This window comes from Chlamydomonas reinhardtii, chromosome 6 (genome assembly GCF_000002595.2).
Source record: "Chlamydomonas reinhardtii strain CC-503 cw92 mt+ chromosome 6, whole genome shotgun sequence".
In the NCBI taxonomy this organism is placed as follows: domain Eukaryota; kingdom Viridiplantae; phylum Chlorophyta; class Chlorophyceae; order Chlamydomonadales; family Chlamydomonadaceae; genus Chlamydomonas; species Chlamydomonas reinhardtii.
In genome coordinates, this window is record NC_057009.1 from 6,848,684 (window position 1) to 6,867,095 (window position 18,412).

The 18,412-nt window shown below is 58.4% G+C and overlaps 4 protein-coding genes across 4 annotated transcripts in view; 1 reads left to right on the forward strand and 3 right to left on the reverse strand.

Moving 5' to 3' along the window:
- CHLRE_06g295301v5 (uncharacterized protein) overlaps window positions 1–513 on the reverse strand; it is a 1,546-nt gene extending 1,033 nt beyond the window's left edge. The window contains exon 1 of the mRNA XM_043063493.1: window positions 102–513. Within this exon, the coding sequence (XP_042924199.1) occupies window positions 102–166 (65 nt within the window). The 5' untranslated portion in view covers window positions 167–513. The remainder of the gene's footprint in view (window positions 1–101) is intronic.
- A 3,960-nt stretch (window positions 514–4,473) lies between these two features.
- On the forward strand, window positions 4,474–6,794 carry CHLRE_06g295350v5 (uncharacterized protein). The gene has a single exon (XM_043063494.1). The coding sequence runs from the start codon at window positions 5,102–5,104 to the stop codon at window positions 5,447–5,449; it is 348 nt and encodes a 115-aa protein (XP_042924200.1). The 5' UTR covers window positions 4,474–5,101; the 3' UTR covers window positions 5,450–6,794.
- Window positions 6,795–11,088: 4,294 nt separating this feature from the next.
- CHLRE_06g295376v5 (uncharacterized protein) lies at window positions 11,089–11,803 on the reverse strand. Its single transcript, XM_043063495.1, has one exon. It carries the CDS (start codon window positions 11,415–11,417, stop codon window positions 11,235–11,237), a length of 183 nt encoding a protein of 60 aa, XP_042924201.1. The 5' UTR covers window positions 11,418–11,803; the 3' UTR covers window positions 11,089–11,234.
- A 2,104-nt stretch (window positions 11,804–13,907) lies between these two features.
- CHLRE_06g295400v5 (uncharacterized protein) lies at window positions 13,908–18,373 on the reverse strand. Its single transcript, XM_001691276.2, has 8 exons — window positions 18,226–18,373; window positions 18,069–18,155; window positions 17,730–17,791; window positions 17,466–17,562; window positions 16,944–17,093; window positions 16,466–16,536; window positions 16,138–16,279; window positions 13,908–15,762 (listed from the first exon to the last, which is right to left on the reverse strand). The coding sequence occupies exons 1-8, from the start codon at window positions 18,314–18,316 to the stop codon at window positions 15,506–15,508; spliced, it is 957 nt and encodes a 318-aa protein (XP_001691328.2). The 5' UTR covers window positions 18,317–18,373; the 3' UTR covers window positions 13,908–15,505.
- Between the last annotated feature and the right edge of the window lie 39 nt (window positions 18,374–18,412).

Here is an 18,412-nt window from a genome sequence, read left to right on the forward strand (position 1 = left end):
ACGAGTCGCCCCCCACTAAGACCAAGACGGCCACCGCCTCCGCCACCCTGACGCCTGAGGAGATGGAGGAGCTGATGGCGAAGGTGACCGCCGCCGCGCACCATGCCGCCACCGCCGCACTGCACGAGTACACCACTGGAGAGCAGTACCGGCTGTTCCGTGCCATCCTGGGCTGGGAGTCCCTGTCCCGCTTCACAATGAGTCAGCTGGGTCGCGTGGTGTCCGCGATCCCGTACCCCGCGCTAGGATACGAGACGACTGCCCGCGTCATGGACCAGTGCTTCGCCCTGAACGCCTGGGAAGGGGAACAGCTACTGCAGGGTGTATCCCGACTCGGACACGCCGTGTCTTCTAACTCCGGTTGGCACAGCATTACCGTGTGGAGTAACATTTTGGAAACCCTTCTGCTGCACGCCGATGTGCAGGAGTCCGCCGCGGCTGAGTTCGCGACTGCGGCTGGCACGGTACTCCGCACGCCGACGTGCGCGCCCTTCTAAAGATCTCCAGAACCGGTATGGGGTAATCCAAGACAGTATTTGAGATAGGGTACAAGCACTTTGACAGCGGGAACGCATATCTTAGACCGCGAGGGCACGGTCTTCGTTCGAAGGGAGGTCACAGATGCCTTGAGTGATGCGTACCGTATGCGGTCCAACACCATGCATATGTGCCATAGGTGAGCGATGAAGGACTGACTGGAGAGGATAACATCATCAAGATACACGGCGACACACCGTTCACGTGGGTATGCTTGATCAGGTGCGCCGGCGCTTGTTGGGGGAAAGGCGGGTAATGGATTGTTAGAGGCACCCAGCTGCGGGGCTTGTAGCAGCGGACCAAGCATCTTGTGTGCGAGGTGGCTGAACACGGCGGCGGCACCTTTGGCGCCCATGGGCATACGGCGATACTGGTACTGGCCAGAGGGTGATGCGAAGCCCGTGCGGAGCTTGGCTGCTTGCTCGGTGATAGGCACTTGCCAATAGCCGCTGAGCATGTCAATGGAAGCGTGCCATCGTTGCTCACCAGAGGGCGGAGCGACGCTGTCCAGGATATCTTGATTGTGACCCAACGGGTAGCGTACATCCCGTGTCACTGCATTCACTTTGCGCAGGTCCACACAAGGCCGTAGCTGACCGTTCTTCTTGGCTACCACGACGATGGGCGAAACCCAGGGGCTGGTGGAGTCTTCCACGACGCCGTCGGCCTTCATTTCGGAGATAGCTTTGTCTACCGCCTCCTTCTCCACTCGTGACATGCGGTAAGGTTGCTGGGCGATAGGTGGATGATCGCCGGTGTCGATCTTGAAGTCCACCCAGGAGGTGCAGCCTAGTTCTCGTGTTGTCAACGCGAACACATCGTAGTTGCGCAGCAAACACGTTGCTAGCTGATTGAACTGAACTGGAGGTAGATCGGGGTCAATATTGTTCAGGATTGCGTCCCGTACCTCAGGCCTTGGCTCCGTTCCTTTCAACAGCAGGGCGCGAGCGCGGATGCCATACACACGTGCTGCCTCCAGGTGCCCATCGTGATCAGCGCCTGAGGGAGGTGGTGGCGAACCGAGCTGTTCCTGCACAAGGTGAGGGTTGTGCAAGGTCATGGGTTCCGACACGGCGAAAGGTGTAGCAGTGGGTGGCTGAGAAGCGGTGGGGCGTGCGAGGCCAGGCATGTCGTGCTCCTTGGCACTTGCGGAAGAAGGAGAGTCGATTGGCCCATCCCCATCCTCACTCCCATCGGTGAGGGGTGGTAGCGTGTCGTCTCGCCCGAGCGCGTCTTCATCTTCATCGGTTGACTGACTGGCTTGTGACTGGGCCGACCACCCCACGTCTTCAAAATCCATGCAGGAGGAGTAAGTAGGCGCCAGTAAACCTGCATCAACCAGTGCTGCAGACTCAGGTGGCCGTGGCGCGACAGGTGGAGACGAGGCTGCATCCGCCATGTACATAGAGTGGTCTAGGGCTGCCTCCAGCTCCACCTCCATAGCAGCGGGCTGCGCCATCCTCATAAACTGGATAGGAATGCTGGCACGGGCGTCTTAATCGTTGGTGTACTCGAGACGCTTAGCGTCGTACGAAATGTTGGCACGTGCCGGGTAAAGAAAGTCGGTACCCAGCAGGATTTCGTAGTTGAGGGCTTGAGAAACGAAGGGGTTGAGGCGCATGCTCATGTCACCAGTGGACACTTGCAAGCCCTGAACTTTGCCCGCCACCTCATCCCGTCGTCCGCAGGCGTTCAGGACTCCTGAAGTGCCTCCAGTAGGTCTAACTGACGCAGCGTGTTGCGGGTGATGACGCTGTGACTGGCACCGGAGTCGACGATGGCAGTGATTGGAGTCCAGTTTCCATGTGCATTGGCCAAGAAGACGTCCGCCTTGCGCACCTGCCAGCACTGAGACGGTACCCAGGCGTGTGGCGAGGGCGTGGCGTTGTGGATGGCAGCATTGGTTTCCATAGGCGTAGGGCCATCGCGTAGCGGGGCTCCAGTAGCGGGTGAGCGAAAGGGGTTGAGGGGTGGCTGCGGGCCAAATGGGTTGCGCGGTGCGGGACCTCCAGTGGGTGTGGGGAGCACCGGGGTTGCTGTAGGGTTGGCCAACTGCTTGCGCCTCGCGGTTTGCAGTAGTTGGCTGCCTACCTTAGCGTAGATCTGTACAGGGTCGCACTCCACGGCCATGCGCAAAGGCACTGGGTACTTGCCGACACGCTGAATGATGTCATTGGTGATTTGCTGATCCACCACTGCAGGGTCCGCTGATGGCACTGGGTCGGTCCGGCCGGTGGGCTCACCAGGGCTACGGCGCGGGCGATAGACGGCAGGACCTGCGGGTGCTGCGGCAGCCTGACGTGGAGGCCTGACAGGTGGGGGTGGAAAAGGGGAGTTGGGATGTTGAGCCACGGGTGGTGCTGCGCGGGGCATGCGCGGGTTAGCCGGGGCATCTTGGTCTGGGGCGGCCGGGACACGCTTGCGCGGTGGGGCGATGTAGTCGAAGTCGCTGACTCGTTTGTGGTAGGCTTCGTATGCGTCTGATGAATTGATCTCCTCAGCAGCATCATACTCGCACGGGGCAGAGACGTCAGTCAGATGGGCGACTCCACTGATGTTGCCCTCCAACAGCAGTCAGCAGTGTGAGGCGGTCGGGTCTGGCATGAATCAACCGCTGCATTGAGTGCATGACAAGCAGGGGTGGCGCACGTCTTTATGGCGGGGGCGCGCACGTGATTTTGACGTTGTTTCTTTTACGCAGCTGTACATGTCTGCTGCCATTTTTGGCCCCTCTGTATTGATTGTGCCCCGGATTCTAATCAAAGTGCCATGCATGCTTTTTCATTGCAGTAGTAACCTAGTGCAAATGACGCACGATGTGGTCTGATGAGTGAGTGAGGCGTAAGGGTGTGCCACGTCAGAGGTGGGGAGGCGCTGGAGGGAATGGAGAGGTTACAGGGCCAGCATTGCAGATGTATGGGAGTGTGTTAGAGCAACGTGTGTGGATGCATGCAAAGGGCGCCTGGCCGCCTGCAACGAGTGAAAAGTACTACGAGCATGGAATGCAGCATGGGCAAGGCGCCCAGGCACCCCTGCTGCGTGCGGCTGCGCAGGGCGCGCAGGCAACGGACCTGGTTTAGCACATGTGTTTGGGCGCTCAACATAGCAAGCCAGCACTGTGAATCCATTATGTAACCAACAAGCTCCAGACGCATCAGCCGGGTGCGCGGGGATGGCTTCGTGCCGGTTGCGGGGAATGAGAGGCTAAACACAGCCGGCACAGGGGGGCGCGAAGGCCGTCCTGAACCGGCCCCACTTGTTTTATGCGCCCAAATTGATTGTTACATGCCAAATATCAAAGCGGCGTCGGCGGCTGCTATTGCGCAGTCTTGCTTTTGCACTCCGGCTTGAAATTGCACCTCGCCGGTCGCCTGGAAGCCCCTTCCTGCTTGTAGGAGGCCCCCGAAGTCCTGGAACAAAGCTGCTTCAGACCATCAGTACATAACAGGTCCATAGGCTGCTATCGCGCAGCTCTCCCTGCCTCCAAGCCAAGGTTCAAATTTGCGTCGGCAAGCATGATGTTTTCGACCACCGTCATATAGTCGCCTGGCGCGCCAGGGGTCTTCTATGAGGTGCCCCTAATTGGTCTATGCAAAGAAATCGAGCCGGGGCCATCGCAACTGGGAATTGGGGGCGGTTGCTGGCCGTTGCCGATCACATGGGGCGAGTTGGCCACCTCGCACCCCTGCTCCAAGCCCTGCAGACGTGGCCGTGGCCGACAGCTGTGCTGTGCTCGCGTGACCTGCGGCAGCACGCCCTGCCGTGGAGTAACTGTAACTTTAACGGCCTCATATCCTGCTTCGCGTGTGCCGCTTTCTCTCCCCTCATGGGCTCTAGGTGGTAGGATGGGGCGCATTGGTGTACATTCAGCGCGTGTGGGAACGAGGGATCAGCATTTACATACGCATCGGAGACGACAGACAATCAGACTCGAAAAGCTGGGCGCAGGGGCACAGTTCTTGCTATTGAGGACATCAAAAAAGTTTTTGCGGCAGCAGAACCTTAACCTGCTCGAAGAGAATTGTGGGCGAGGGGCTCTCGCTTGCATCTCCCGCCACTTGTCTGCTGCGAGCCTACAGCAGCGACCCGACAACAGGGCATAATCCTCAAGTAACTGCATATTACAACGCGCCATAGAGCCGGCAGCGGCCCTGGGCCCCTCTGCTGCTTGCGTCCGCGACTTGGAATCGGCAAGAGGGCGACGGTGACGCCCGCTAGAGCATTAAATGGCGATCAGGGAGCATCATACAAGCTTACGAGGCAGCAATAACATATTTTCCAGGCGCGACTTGCGGGTGTTGCGCGTCGCATGTCAGGGCGAGTGCGCGCGGATGCTTGCTAGGCTTCTACAGGCTTTAATATTGCTTAAGAAGGACAGCTAGACTGTTTGGCGACATCGCTGCTTGCTTGCTGGGCGACAAGATGGGGAGCCATACAAGATGGGGTGGCAGTGGTCGGGGGGAATTAATTTAGCGAACTTAAAATTAACAGACCCCAACGGTATCTGCTGAACGAACGAATAGCGTATCTTACTTGCTGAGCAACAATACAAACGCACGCAAATATGGCTGCTTCTCTGATGCCGCGCATTAGCAGCCGCGCCGTCCGGCGCGTTGCCACGACGAGCTTCCTTAATGCGCGCAACATTCCTGCGCAGCGGCCTCAGCAGCCTGCGGTGTCACCCGCGGCCAAGCCCAAGTTCAAGGAAATTTTCACGTCCATGGACTTGAAGCTGACTTCGCTGGATGACAAGCTCACCGCGCTGGACGACAAGGTCACCACGCTGGACGACAAGGTCACCAAGCTGCAGGGCCGCTTCGACGTCCTGATCTGGTTGTTGGTCGGCGTTGGGCTGCTGGTGGTCGGCATCCTCATCATGCTCCTGTACGCAACTGCGAAGCTCTTCCATTAAACTGAACCAGAAGGATGCGCACCTGACGGTCGCGAGGAAGAGCTTCGCAGTTGCGTACAGGAGCCTGATGAGGATGCCGACCACCAGCAGCCCAACGCCGACCAACCACCAGGTCAGGACGTCGCAGTGGCCCTGCAGCTTGTCATCCAGCGGGGTGACACGCGGCAAACACCCAAGTTGCCTTTGGGTGCACCTAGCTAATTGTCAAGATAAATGGTCAAGGTGTTCCTGCTAGTTAGTGTCGCAGACGAAATTCGCCGCTAAAGTGGGAGGTCACGAAATGGCTAAAGTCCCCACTGGAAAGAGGCCCATTGGCTAGCCTCCACCGGCATGTAAGATAGACAAATTTCTAGATTATGATAAGTGCATATTCTCATCTCCAAAATGGAACCCCTCTGATATGCCATGTGTACCATGTTAATGAACTGTCACGAAGTGCTTTATAATGCGAACTGCTAATTACAAGTGCCGGGATTTGTCGACTGCTTGGGGAGGAGTGAGTTTGACTTCGAGGTGAAGGGGCGAGCTGAAGGGGCTTTTCCCCATGCATATGGGACCCTTGCTTGTCAGCCTATCATCGAATGCTACTATTACTAGAGCCATGGTGTTACTGATATAGTCGGATGCCCAGGATGCCATGGTTGTTGCTTGCAACAGCTGATAGATTCGCATTCATGGCATGAGGTGTGGGGAGAGGCATGGGGAGAGGTGAGAGCATCCCTCACACTGGTAGGGAGGGCAACAGTGATGGAAGGGAGGGCAACAGTTATGGCGACCACGTAGATGGCAACCAAGCAGAAAATGAGTTGGAGCTGACGCGGACAGGGCAGCTTCTCTTTGCATTTGCACAACGATGACAGGGCTGATGAGGACATGCTGACCTTATACTATGGCGTTGGCCGTAGGACGCTGATTCCCCGCCCCCCTCGCCGTGAGAGGTTGTGCGTGGTTGGTGGCTTTGTGTGTGGGCAGGATGCACGTGTGGGCGACCGTTCTAGTACCTGGACGCTTGCGCCCTGGTTAGTGCGTGCGCTGTGCGTGTGTCCTGCGGCCTAGACGTTTCCCGGCACTCCTGTGCCTAGGCTTGTGGCGTTGAGGCACAGCGGTGGGGCTCTGGCGGGTTGAGGCTTGGCTAGGACTCACTGTGCGCGGAGTCACACGGACTTTGCCCGTGGGAGGGTTTGCAGCAAAGTCGGGGTTGGTGGAGTCAAGTTGGGCCCTGATAGCATGTGATGGCTCGGCGTCTTCGGGTGCTGGGACTGTCCCCTCTGTAACATCCGCATTCTTATACTATGCACCACCAAGGGGAACCTTTGTGACCTTTCACATGTAATGCATTGGTGCAGATGTCGGTGACATGGGGTGGGGGACAAGGGTCTGGAATCTGCAGAAGGGGTTTGCAGCTGGCGCCATGAAGCACAGAGACAACTCGGGCAAAGCCATGCATACCCAGGTGCCACTCCTTGTTTTGACTCAGTCCAAAACGTGTGCCCAGCTTTCGGGTGCTGGCAGTACCCCCAGACCCCACCTGGCGGTCAGACCCCCCCATCAACCCCCGGGGCCTGACGCCCCCCCCACCGGCCGGTTCGACACGGGTCGAAAATCCGGACCAGGTAGAACTCCCTCAGCGCCGCGCGAGCGCTCAAGAGGAATAGGCCATCCTTGTTTTCGCACAATAAGTAAGCGAGGTTTTGATTGAATTTACTTTTCTCGTTGGTGCAACATGTCTCGATTTAACTGACGCGCCAACACCGTTATCCTAAGCTCTTAAGCTTGCCGTCAACTATTATCAATACATATAAGTGACTGCAACAAGTTGCAGATTAAAAGAGCGGCTGCTGCGACCGAAGCGACGGTAAAATGCTTGGCATGTCGCCCATGCATTCCTCGCTAATTTGAGCCCAGGACCCAGGTAATAGTTGTTTTTGACACTTAGGCAATGCTATGGAAGGATTGTGAGGCATGTCGTCGGAACGGGCCCTGGGACCCCTCGCTGTCGCCCAATGCCTGCCCACAGAAAGTACCCTCCCAGTGGCAGTTATGCCTCCCCTTTCCCCTTCCCCAGTACCAATAACATATAACTTCATCATACGGATTGTTTTGATAACCTTGTATGAGGGCGTCTGTATGGACTGCTTGCCTTGGGCCCGCCCATCCCTTCCGCACGGATGTGCCCCAAAAACGCCCATAGACACACCCAGCGCGCATGGCGTTACCACTTTTCCACCTGTTGGGAGCCGGCTATGTAGTTAGAATGTGGTAACGCTGTGCGCTGCAAAAGTTATGACCAGTTGAAGTTGGGGGGGTTGGCTTGCCCCTTCCCCCGAAGGGGGAGGGGCAATAGCCATTGCGGTCGCATCGAGCTCGCCGCGGGGGGCCCTCCCGGTTATTCCAGTTTTGACTTGAGTTATAACCTTGAAACCCGAGCGCAGCGAAATTTGTCGTGCAAATAATGCGCCTTTCTATGTATGTATTGCAAGGCGTAACATTATGAAAACGCAAGCCCTATGCCAGAGCGGGGTAAACGCACAAGCGCAGCGTTTGCATTAGAGCTCCAGCGCAACATACAATATATCACAAATTGTATCGATAATCAAGGCTCCCGGTACGGAAGGACGCAAGACGGAGGAATCGACGCGTTGGAGGATCCTGGAAATTGCGCGCGAAAGCGCGAGGCGCAAAAGGTTGGCGCTATCTGTTTTAGTTTCCCCGTAATGACGAATGCCGCGTTCTGTATTCTGCTCGCACATCACCCGGCACATCGGCGTTACTCTCGCCCGCTTCTCGCTGGCTTCCACGCCCTGAGTCCGTGCCCCCGCTGAGTCCGAGCCCCCATCCCCGCTCACTTACCCACCCCCAGCCCGCGGCGCCCTGAGCTACCGAAGGCAATATCATGACCGGTAGTATGGCTGCTCGCAGCCCCCAGCAGACCTATATGATACTTCCACCATCCGCCAGTCCATCCCACCCCACCCCATCCCCACACCGCATTCCGGGGCGCACGGCATGGAGCGCCCTGAGGGGGGAGGGGCAAGCCGGAGTACTGCGTAGCGGTAGGTGTTTGATGGGGGGGTCTGACCCCCGTGTGCGCCCCCCCCAGCTTCAACGGTTCATAACTTTTGCGTTGCACGGTGTTACCACAAAATAACCAGATAATGACGAGTGTTGCGGAAACGAATGCGTACGTAGACCAGAGCGGATGGCGGAGTGGGCTTGCAGGCGGCACGAGAGTAGGCAGTCAGTAGCGCAAGTTGCGAATTCACATGTTACCTCGTAACCGACGGTAAACGCTGTGGACGGTCGCGCCCATGGCTGGCTGACGGAAAGCGGCTGCTGTATTGGGATGGCTGGGCTGGACGACGGCGGCCGGGCGTTGCTTGGGACTACCAGAAAGGATGCGCCCGAAACCAACCTGGAGAACACCAGCGCCACCGGTGCCCAGCACGACATGTATGGGAGGGAGGGAGGGACAGGAGGCGTGATGCACTGCAGCGTAGAAGCTATGGCGCTAGGCGCGAGGCAAGCAACGTCACCCCCAAAGCAACCGCGAGGACATGGTGCGCGAGTCGGGCTGCGGGCTGTGGCTGTGCGCTGCGTTGGGTGGATAAACGAAGAACACTAAGTATGGAGAAGTGATGGATGTGGTTAAATGAGCAAGGGCGCCGGGCGGCCGAGGAAGTAACGACAGCGCGATCGCTGCATGGCTCATCCCGGTCGCACTGCGGTCGGCATGGGCGCGTGCGATGCATGCCGTGCGACACCAGGAAGCCAGACGCTGTAAACACAAATGAAAACTCCGAAGGGGCGGCAAGGGACGCAAGCAAACGCAGACAAAGAGGCAAGGGTGCAAACTAGATAGGCGGCATTGAAATATGGAGTCCACAGGTTCAGAGGTGGTAACACCATGCGGGCTAGGGGACGCCTAGGGCCTTCAGTGCACATGTGCTGGGCAGGAGGGAAGGGCGTCAGAAACGTCAGAGCTGCGCAGCAGCGTCTCATAAGTGCTGTGGATGGTGTGGATGAAGCGATCCCCAGTGGTGATGTGCCGGTAGCCAGGGTTGCCTAGTTCGTAGTACGCGTACTATGTACTACGTACTGTACTACGTACTGTACGCTGCCCTCGTCGGCTAGTACGTTGGAAAATACGTTGTGCTGGGGAAACCAGCGGGGTGGGCCGTGGCAGCGCCGTGGCTGGGCGAGGGGCGCGAGGGGTGCTGGAAAGGATGTCCGTCGAAGTTTGCGAACCATGGCTGCTCTCCGCACTGCAGCTGTGTTCTCTTACAACAATATGAGCATAATAAGTTGAAGGAAATTCCGCTAGAAGACTATGACCGCGCAAATCCAAATTCACACCGATTCGGGCATGGTGCGGGCACGCGTGCCGTGTTTGCGTCGGCTTCCCCCCCGGATTTCCTGGCCCAGCGTATTATGCACCGTATTTTACCGTACTGTACTAGGAATCCTAGTACGCTGTATTAATACGCTTATTATGAAGTGAGAGGGTCGCGTACTAGGCAACCCTGCCGGTAGCGTGCCTCTCCATTCAAGGCGACACGGATGGGGGCCTTTCCACGCAGTAGCTCCGAGCACTTGGCACCCAACGGTGTGTGCTTGATGAGATATGCTAGGCTATGGGGAAGGGCAGACCTCTGCGCCTCCAGGGCAGACGCCGAATCCACAAAGTGGAAGTGGTAATGGTTCACGGTCTTCTTCAGTGCGGTCTCGTGGGTTGTTGTTGTGTGTGGTTACAAGGTGGTGAGCACGACGTGCATTCCTGTCCTTTTTCTTTTTTTTTCGTGGGTGACCGTGTAGGCGAAGCGTGTCTTCTTCTCAAGGTAGCCCCTGAAGGCGCGCTGGATGGTGGCAGCGGAGGACTCACGTTTGTTTACCTCGTGGAACTTGGAATGTGCGCGCTGCTTATCCTCCAGCTCACGCTGAAACGCCTTGGAGCGTGTGTAGTAGCGGTGCTTCTTGGCGGCCACCTGCCTCTCACGCCGCGCGCGCTCCAGCTCCGCCCTGTTGTCCTGTCGGTACTCATCCTCCCACTTTGCGTAGGTCTCAGCGGCCATTGTGCGCGGCACACGGGGAACCATGCCGTACTTCTTTGCAGACCATTGCCGCAGCGCCTTGCGCGTGATGTCTTTGCGGGGTGCCATGGGCGCTTAGTGTGCTGTATACTGTAGGCGTGAGAAAATGTTTTAATCGCTGAACGCGTACACTGATAAATTACATACGGGGCAGGCCTTATTCGGGCCTTAGTCGGGCCTTAGTCGGGCCATTTCCTGAATGCGGGCTTTGTTGGCTTCGTAATAGGCTTTCTTCTTGGCACGCGCCTCCTCGTCATAGTGCGTGCGCATCCAGTCACGAATGCGCGTTTGCCGGTGCTCACGGTAGGCAGGGTCACTCTCGCATTTTGGCTTTTCATACTTGGCGTAGCACAGGGCGCCCAGGCGCAGGCTGTCTATCTAGGGAGGCAAGGGCCGCCTGGGTCGCGTCAGCAGCGGTGGTGTCCATTTGCTCTTGCCATAGAGTGAGAAAAAAACCTTAGGTCCCCAAACGCATCCATCAAGGCACGCTGATGCTCTCCTGTGTTGACAGCTTGCCCGACGGACTGTTCTTGATTTTTAAGCACTCCCCACACACCACCACCTCCTTGATGCGGCTTCGGCGTAGGTGCACGCACAGCAGCGTGATTATGCTACTCAGCGCGGAGACGATCGATGGCCAGGATTGCATTGGTGTCCATTCGAGGCGTACATTGGGTGGAGAGAATACTGGGACGCGCCTAGGTGTACACAACGCCTGTAATGTCAATAAACAAGTACACGTTAGACCACGCAAAACCAGCCATACCAGAAGCGCACGGCACGTAGGTGCCATTGTTGATGCGCATGGCGTTGGTCAACACGTCAAACCGGGTGTTGCGCTTGGGAGGTATAGTGTGGCCGCATATGGGGGATCTGTGCATGTTGACCATTCTATAAAAAAGCCATACTCTGGGCCTACGGCATGCTCCGGTCACGCAGGAGGGTGGTAAAGCGGCAGCACTGGTAGCAAATGATAGCTGGTGTGTGACACCAAACACTTGGTTTGGACACTAGCGTATGCAGCAGATACAGCAGGGGCACACATGCCCTGAACCATTTGATCCCAGCGAAATTTGAGGCGTGGAAACACGCCGGTTTAATTGTAGGCAAGGCAGGTGTCCCCACCCTTGAATTGGCATGCACGCGGGCATAACACGTGCTTCTAAGCGCGCTGACACGCGGTTTGAATTGTATCCTGGATTGCCACTTCAACTTAACAGCAAATAATAGTATAGGCAATCCTGTAAAGTAAATCTGAGCGGTTAACGAGAAGAAAATAGGACACCTGACGGTGCGCTGTTGAAAGGTCGACTGGGCAGGTGCACAGCCGCCCCGAGCAGCGCTCGTATCTTCCTTCGTTCGGAACGAAATTTGCCAAAAAAAAGGGCCAAAACGCACGGGATCTTGGGGGTTCTTTCGGCAAACAGACGAAGACATTTTTGGGATTTCGGCCACTTTTGGCCAAGGACAGGGGGTTCCAGCGGCTACTCCACGGCCGAAACCTGCGTGGCTCAAAGGGCTGTATCTATGGGTGTTGACGGCGGGAGACAGGGGTTCCCCTGTCGGGAGAGTGAGGTTGGGTCGGCGGGAAGCAGGGGAGGAGTGGGCGTGTCGTGTCGGTGTCGACATCGTGCGGGTCAGGGGCGGAGCCCCCGGAAATTTTTTGGGGTGAACGAAGCGGCGGCAGCCTGTTTCGTCAACTAAACGAAGCCATTTTAAGGAATTCGGCCACTGACGCCGCCCCTGCCTTCGTAAGATACGAGCGCTGGCCCCGAGGCTCCGTTGAGTGTGGCAGAAACGCCAACTGGTTCCGGTAAATTAGGCCTATTGAATGGCGTAATGCAAGTGTAATTTAGAAGCAGATTGATGGACGGACGGTGACGGGAGCGCTGGCCAACTGCGGCAACGGAGAATGGAGTGAGAAGCGGACGAGAAACAAGTCTAGAGTGCGCTGAAAGCGCCGGGTTTGAAGAGAGGTAGTGAATGATGACAAAATGGCTGCTGAATTAGTTGGTGAAGAAGAGGTGGAGCAGCGCTTAGGGGTTTACACCACCAGGAGGAAGGAGGACGAAGGGTAGGGTGGGTGACTTGATTGTGTTAAAGAGCACAAGGAAAACGTTGCGCAAAGACAGTGTCTGCGATGCAGCAAAGCGACGGTTTACTTGATTGTGTGTGTGTGTGTGTGTGTGTGTGTGTGTGTGTGTGTGTGTGTGTGTGTGTGTGTGTGTGTGTGTGTGTGTGTGTGTGTGTGTGTGTGTGTGTGTGTGTGTGTGTGTGTGTGTGTGTGTGTGTGTGTGTGTGTGTGTGTGTGTGTGTGTGTGTGTGTGTGTGTGGCCAGAGCCGACCTGCCCCATGCGCCGGCACCGCCGGCGCAGCTAGCTCCGCTAGTTACCAGGCCATGTGGCCTGGGCGGCCTGAAGGCCTCGGCCTGAGCGGCCTGTACGGGGTACGACGCCCATGCGGGGGCGGGGCAGGCACTATATAAGGCCAGTCTTGTCCAGTCTTCGCACTCAGCAACACACTCCTGACCTCGAACTGAGCACTAGCCAAACCATTAGCACCCAAGCGCCGCCTTACAGAGCGCGCTGAAGTCAAGTCAACTTAACCAAAATTACCTTGTAACACGTGTGCAGTGAACTCTTGCCCCTCTCCCTTGTCCCTTGCGTGCCGACTCAGCAAAACACAGCCGTACAGCGTGTCGGGCTAGCTTTCCCCTCCTCCCACAATGTGCCCCCGACACGACCAAGTGTACCGCTGTCCAAACCCAACCTTCCCCCCTCACTTCCCCTCTTACCTCCTATCCCCACCGTACCGTCGAAGCCCCTCCCTTCTCCCCCTTCTCTCTCTTACCTCCTATCCCCACACCATACCGTGACAGTAACCCCACCCCAAACACAGCAAGTGCTAAGCGTGTAGACCTGATAGCCGAGGCCCCCTACCCACATAAGGCCGTAGGGCCCAACCGTGACCGTGCACGCCAAACTGCGAGCCTCTGCGCGGGGTTGAGACACGTGTGAAAGGCAGCGATAGGGTACAGCCGCTGGTGGGTGGCCCCTCGGGTTACCGTTAGTCACCCTTGTTGTGGGTGTTCGTTGGGCTTTGGCACGGCGGGTGGGCGAAGCAGGCAGAGACTTGAAGCGTACGGGACTTAAGGCCAGGTCAGACCGTGGCGTGTGGGCTGTTTAGCGAGCGTGACAGAGCGTGGTTGTGTACGGGAGCCGTAAGGTCTGGGGTTTGCCTCCGAACACGGGCTCACGCACTAAGGACCGGGCAGGCCGGGTATCCCTCCTTGTGCCAAGGTTTGGTGATAGGACTTGCCGTACTAACCGACACGTACCCTTGCTAACGATAGCTGGCCCACTCTGTGCGGGTAGCGTATCGTGGGTTTCCCTTCCATTACTGGCGCGGATTTCACCTCCGGTCCCTCACGCATTAGGCGTGCTGTGAGCCACCTACCTTGCCAGGATAGGTCTGCCTCTCACCGCACTGCAACTGATATCCGGGACGTGTATCCCGACATAACCAAAACAGTTCTCCCGCGCTCAGAGTCAGCCGTCACCTCTAACTGACACCTGACAGCCGTACTACTAACACGTATACACCCCGAGCTTCCCCTTCTAGTTGAGCAATCCCACTCCGGTCTTCCATTTCTGCTACGGCTCCCACTTCTGCTTCCCTATCCGTTTCCCCGACTGTTCGTGCTTGCATTCAGCACCTCTATCTCTCCAGGGCGGCAGGGTTGAGTGAGACAGCCTCTGCCACGGCTGCAGGCCTGAACCTGCACCACCCGCTCAGGGCGCCTTGACGCCCCTGCCTTCTATCCTACCCGCCTAGACCTATCAAGCGATCGAACCAGTGGTGTGAGAAAAACAGCTACCGACGTCCTCATACGGCGGCGCTGGGTACTGCTGGGAATCGAAGCGCCCCACTCTGCAAGCAGCGCGCCTTCCCAGCCCTTGACAGAAAGCGTTAAAATTGCGATGAAATTGTCCGGTTGTGTTTAGGTGTCCGCTACGCTTTTCTGACCGACAGGTGCTTCAGGAAGACGATTGCGCACGGGGCGGGAACGGTGCTGTAACGCCTGAATGCCGTCGGCCCCATTACATCACCACAGGAGTGAATGGTCCCGACTGGCCATAAGCGCGCATGACTAGCCTGCTTGTCAGAGTGCCATCGAGTCCTTGGGTCGTGATACCGTCATCACCACGCATTTCGACAAGCCACCAGCATCCGTGTTTCACACGCGTGACCTCCCCGGATACCGGTATGTGCAAGCATCATAAGAAGCTGCTTCACAAATCACAACCCAGTGCGCTTCCACACACACCAGCAGCATCATGAGCTGCGCATGTCCCTCCTCCGCTCATGGCAGCACTAACGCAAAGCCTGTTGCGCCACCCAAAATCGTTGCCGTGAAGTTAACCAGCACTCGAGCACCGCGAAGTTTGTGCGCAACTTGCTTGAAAGCAGGGGCTCACGCCCGCGGGCACTCTATCGCATGTGCACACCAAAAACGCACTAGTGCAATCCGATCTGTCCTTCTTCACCCCTTTTCTTTTGCTCACCACCCGATACAGTTATGTTAACCTAAAACACACGTTGCGTGGCACCGCACAAGGCACATCGCCCCGCAACCTCTCTTGTCACACACACCCGGACATGCATAATCAGGCCCATGACTCCGTGACCGGCCCGTGAGACACACACACACACACACACACACACACACACACACACACACACACACACACACACACACACACCTAGACCTTTTCTCTCGACTCTCTCCTACCCTAAATATACGCTTACACCGACAAGCTGCCGCCTCCACCTTCGCCCTTGACCTCTCGCCTAACCCGCCAGCAGGCCAGCTGACCTCCCTTCCCATCATTAGTACCTCTTCCCAACGCCTCCTTCTCCTGCTCCGCCACCACCTCCAGTTCCACCTCGCAGCTCGCTTCTTCCTCCCTTAAGTGTTCTTGTTGAGCCAGGTGGTCACCTTGTCCACTGTGAGCAGCATTACGCCGTTTGCGGGCGCGGCGCGGATGAGGCAGGGCGTGAAGCCCTTGTAGAAGCGCTTGACGCCACCCTCCGCCCACAGCAGGCGCGCGGTGGTGGGGATGGTGGTGTACTTGCGCTTGGCGGGGTCGATGGAGTCGGTCTGCATGGCGGACTTGATGCAGTCCACCGGGAAGATGATCAACCAGTAGATGATGCCGCCCGTGCCTGTTGGATGACACAAGACGTCACACACGCGGGGGGGGGGGGCGTAGCAGGGCATGTTCAGCGGGGTTGGGTTGGAGGAGATGCCGCGGGCGCGTGTGCCCTGCAGCAATCGTGTGTCGGTATCGAGTATCGACCTCCAACAGAAGATTCAAGTCACTCTACTGAGTACTGCACAGCGCTCGTGCCGCACCCATGTGCCGCACGTACCCACGACCCCTTACGCTCTGTTGCAGCGTCATCTCCGTCAACTCAATCGCCCCGCCCTGCACCCGCCCCCGCCCCATGATGCCCCGCCCCACCCCATGATGCCCCGCCCCGCCTCGCTCTGCCCCACCGCGCCCCCTGCCCTGCCCTGCGCCGCGCCGCCAGCCGCACCTGCGCACGCGGTGATGGTGGCCGCGGACAGGTCTGTGGTCTGCACGCCGTGTGCCGCCGCCACCTTCTGCTTGAGCACCTCGAAGGAGCCCAGGTAGGCGGCGTTGGCGGGCGTGTTGCGCAGCAGTGTGGCGCTTAGGCCCTGTAAAGAGAAGGGGAGTGAGAGCGCGTGGTTGTCCAAGTGTGAGCTAGAAGGCAGCCTGTCACAGCAGCTGCGCCTGAGTTGCCTTGGGCCCCCCTGGGATATCCCGGCTTACAGGCACCGAATCCCCGCTCGTTACGGCGGCTCCCAGCCTTTGCGCGATCGCTGATCGCGGCGCCCACCCACCTGGAAGGGGCCCTTGAAGCCGTTTAACCGGATGGTCTGGCGCACGCACTCCAGCACCGACGTGTAGGGGGCTGCACGGCAACAACGGAGGAGGATGGGCGAGGAAATGTTCGCTGGCTGGGAGGAGATCGCGAAAGATGGCGAGCGCCCTGAGAGTCTGGAACGGCAACGTTTGCTCCTTATGCACACTACAGTATGTTGTTGTCCGTCATGGCCCCTTTCCCTGGGGGCTGCATCTCGTGCCCTTTTACGCCCGAACTTCGCCGGCAGCGAGCCGTGCTTTGTGCCGACTCTTTTATTCCAACCCCTTCAGCCGGCGTCAGCCGGCGTCTGACCACACCCGCCACAGCCACAGCCTCCTGCTCGCCACATGCCCCGCCCCGCCATTGGCCCCGCCCGCTCCTTCCCATCCGCACCCGTGCCCGTATCCGCACCCGCCCTCCCACTCTCCAACCACCACAGCCTCGCCGCCACTCACGCTTGTAGTTGGGGTCCATCTTGCTCCGGATGATCTGCACCTGCAGCTGGCTCTTGTAGAAGTCAATGGGGCCCTCCGTGAACGCCGCCACAAAGCCCGTCATGGCGCCCGCCTTGTAAAAGTCAGACCACACAAGAGGCCGCGTCGTGCCTGCGGCAGGAGCGAAAGAGAGCGGTACGGCCATGTCGGCGCCTCGGCCGAGCAAACCTCGCGGTGCACCTGGTGGCGGGATGCAGACCTGCTCCAGCCACACCTCCTCGCTATTTTGCACGTCCCTCGCGTCCAACGTCCTTCATGCCCACCACTGGGGCCGCCTGCTTGCCAATCCCTGGCGTCGGTCGTGTGCAATCCACTCGTGCACCACCCAAGACCCGCATGCCCAGACCCCTCCCCCTCCTTCCCCGTGCTCCCCTGCTTGTGCCAGCTTCCACAGCTCCGCCGCGCCACCACGCCTCCAGCGTCCACTGCTGCACACGCGTCTGCCGCACACGCCCCCAAACGGCCCCAGACGCCCTCACCCACCGTCCGAGTTGGTGGCCAGCCAGCGCTTGGAGGCGCCGAACGCGCCGAACAGCGAGGCGCGGAAGAACATCTGCCCCATCAGCGGCGAGGTCACACCCTGCAGGGAGGCCGCGGGGCAGGCGGTGCGGTGGCGGGGTCAGCGAGCAGGCATTGGCACTGGCAGGCACTAAAGCAGCCGCCGGGAGCGAACCGGAGCTCCACTTGGCGCCGTTAGCTCTAGCCTCCTGAGGGCGGCTGTTCGCGGCCTCCGGCGGCCCAGCCTACCTTGTACAGCCCACCGAGGCCCTCCCATTGGATGGTCTTGCGCGCGCAGTCCACCACACCGGCTGCGGCAGGAGCGAGGAGGCACAGGGCACAGGCGGTTTGGTCGGTGGTCAGGCGGCAGCGGGAGTTAGGCGGCTCGGCGTTGACGGCGGAGGCGGGTGTTCATGCAAAAAGCGTGCTCTCCCGCACCAGCCACGCGCGTGGCGCACGTTTGATACCATTGTGCTGCCGCGTCCGGCTTGCCCGCATGCGTAAACGAGAAGTCGCCTGCCGCGCGTGAGTCGCGGGTGCTGACGCCGCGCCATTTGGCCCACCTCCCGCGCATACCCCCGCACTCACAGTAGATTGGCTTATCCACCGGTTGCGTCTGCAGCCGAACCTTCAGCGTGTCAAACGGGTGGCCGACGAGTGTCACAGAGATGCCTCCTGCGCATGCGGACGCGACCGTTCAGTCTAACTCAACCATCACCAGTAACTGACACCGCGCTGAACGCACCACATGTCCCCGCGAAGATATCCTTGGCTAGCTTTAGAAGGCCCGCGTTCGGCGCGGGAACTTGCACCTGTTGCCCTGTACTAGCGCTCATGTTCCTATCCCTTGTTGTTTTGAAGTATTGATAAGTAGCAGTGGATTTGCAGCAGACTAATGCAGGTGAATAAACGAGAGGGACCTGGACGAGTGA

Excerpts from the sequence above, each read along its gene's own strand:
- CHLRE_06g295400v5 (XM_001691276.2), bottom strand. The coding sequence starts at position 18,316 with ATGAGCGCTAGTACAGGGCAACAGGTGCAAGTTCCCGCGCCGAACGCG. Across the intron at positions 17,792-18,068 it reads GGTGGATAAGCCAATCTACT|CCGGTGTGGTGGACTGCGCG; the intron begins GTGAGTGCGGGG and ends CTCCTGCCGCAG. Across the intron at positions 17,563-17,729 it reads GCCTCGGTGGGCTGTACAAG|GGTGTGACCTCGCCGCTGAT; the intron begins GTAGGCTGGGCC and ends GCCTCCCTGCAG.
- CHLRE_06g295350v5 (XM_043063494.1), top strand. The coding sequence starts at position 5,102 with ATGGCTGCTTCTCTGATGCCGCGCATTAGCAGCCGCGCCGTCCGGCGC.
- CHLRE_06g295376v5 (XM_043063495.1), bottom strand. The coding sequence starts at position 11,417 with ATGCACAGATCCCCCATATGCGGCCACACTATACCTCCCAAGCGCAAC.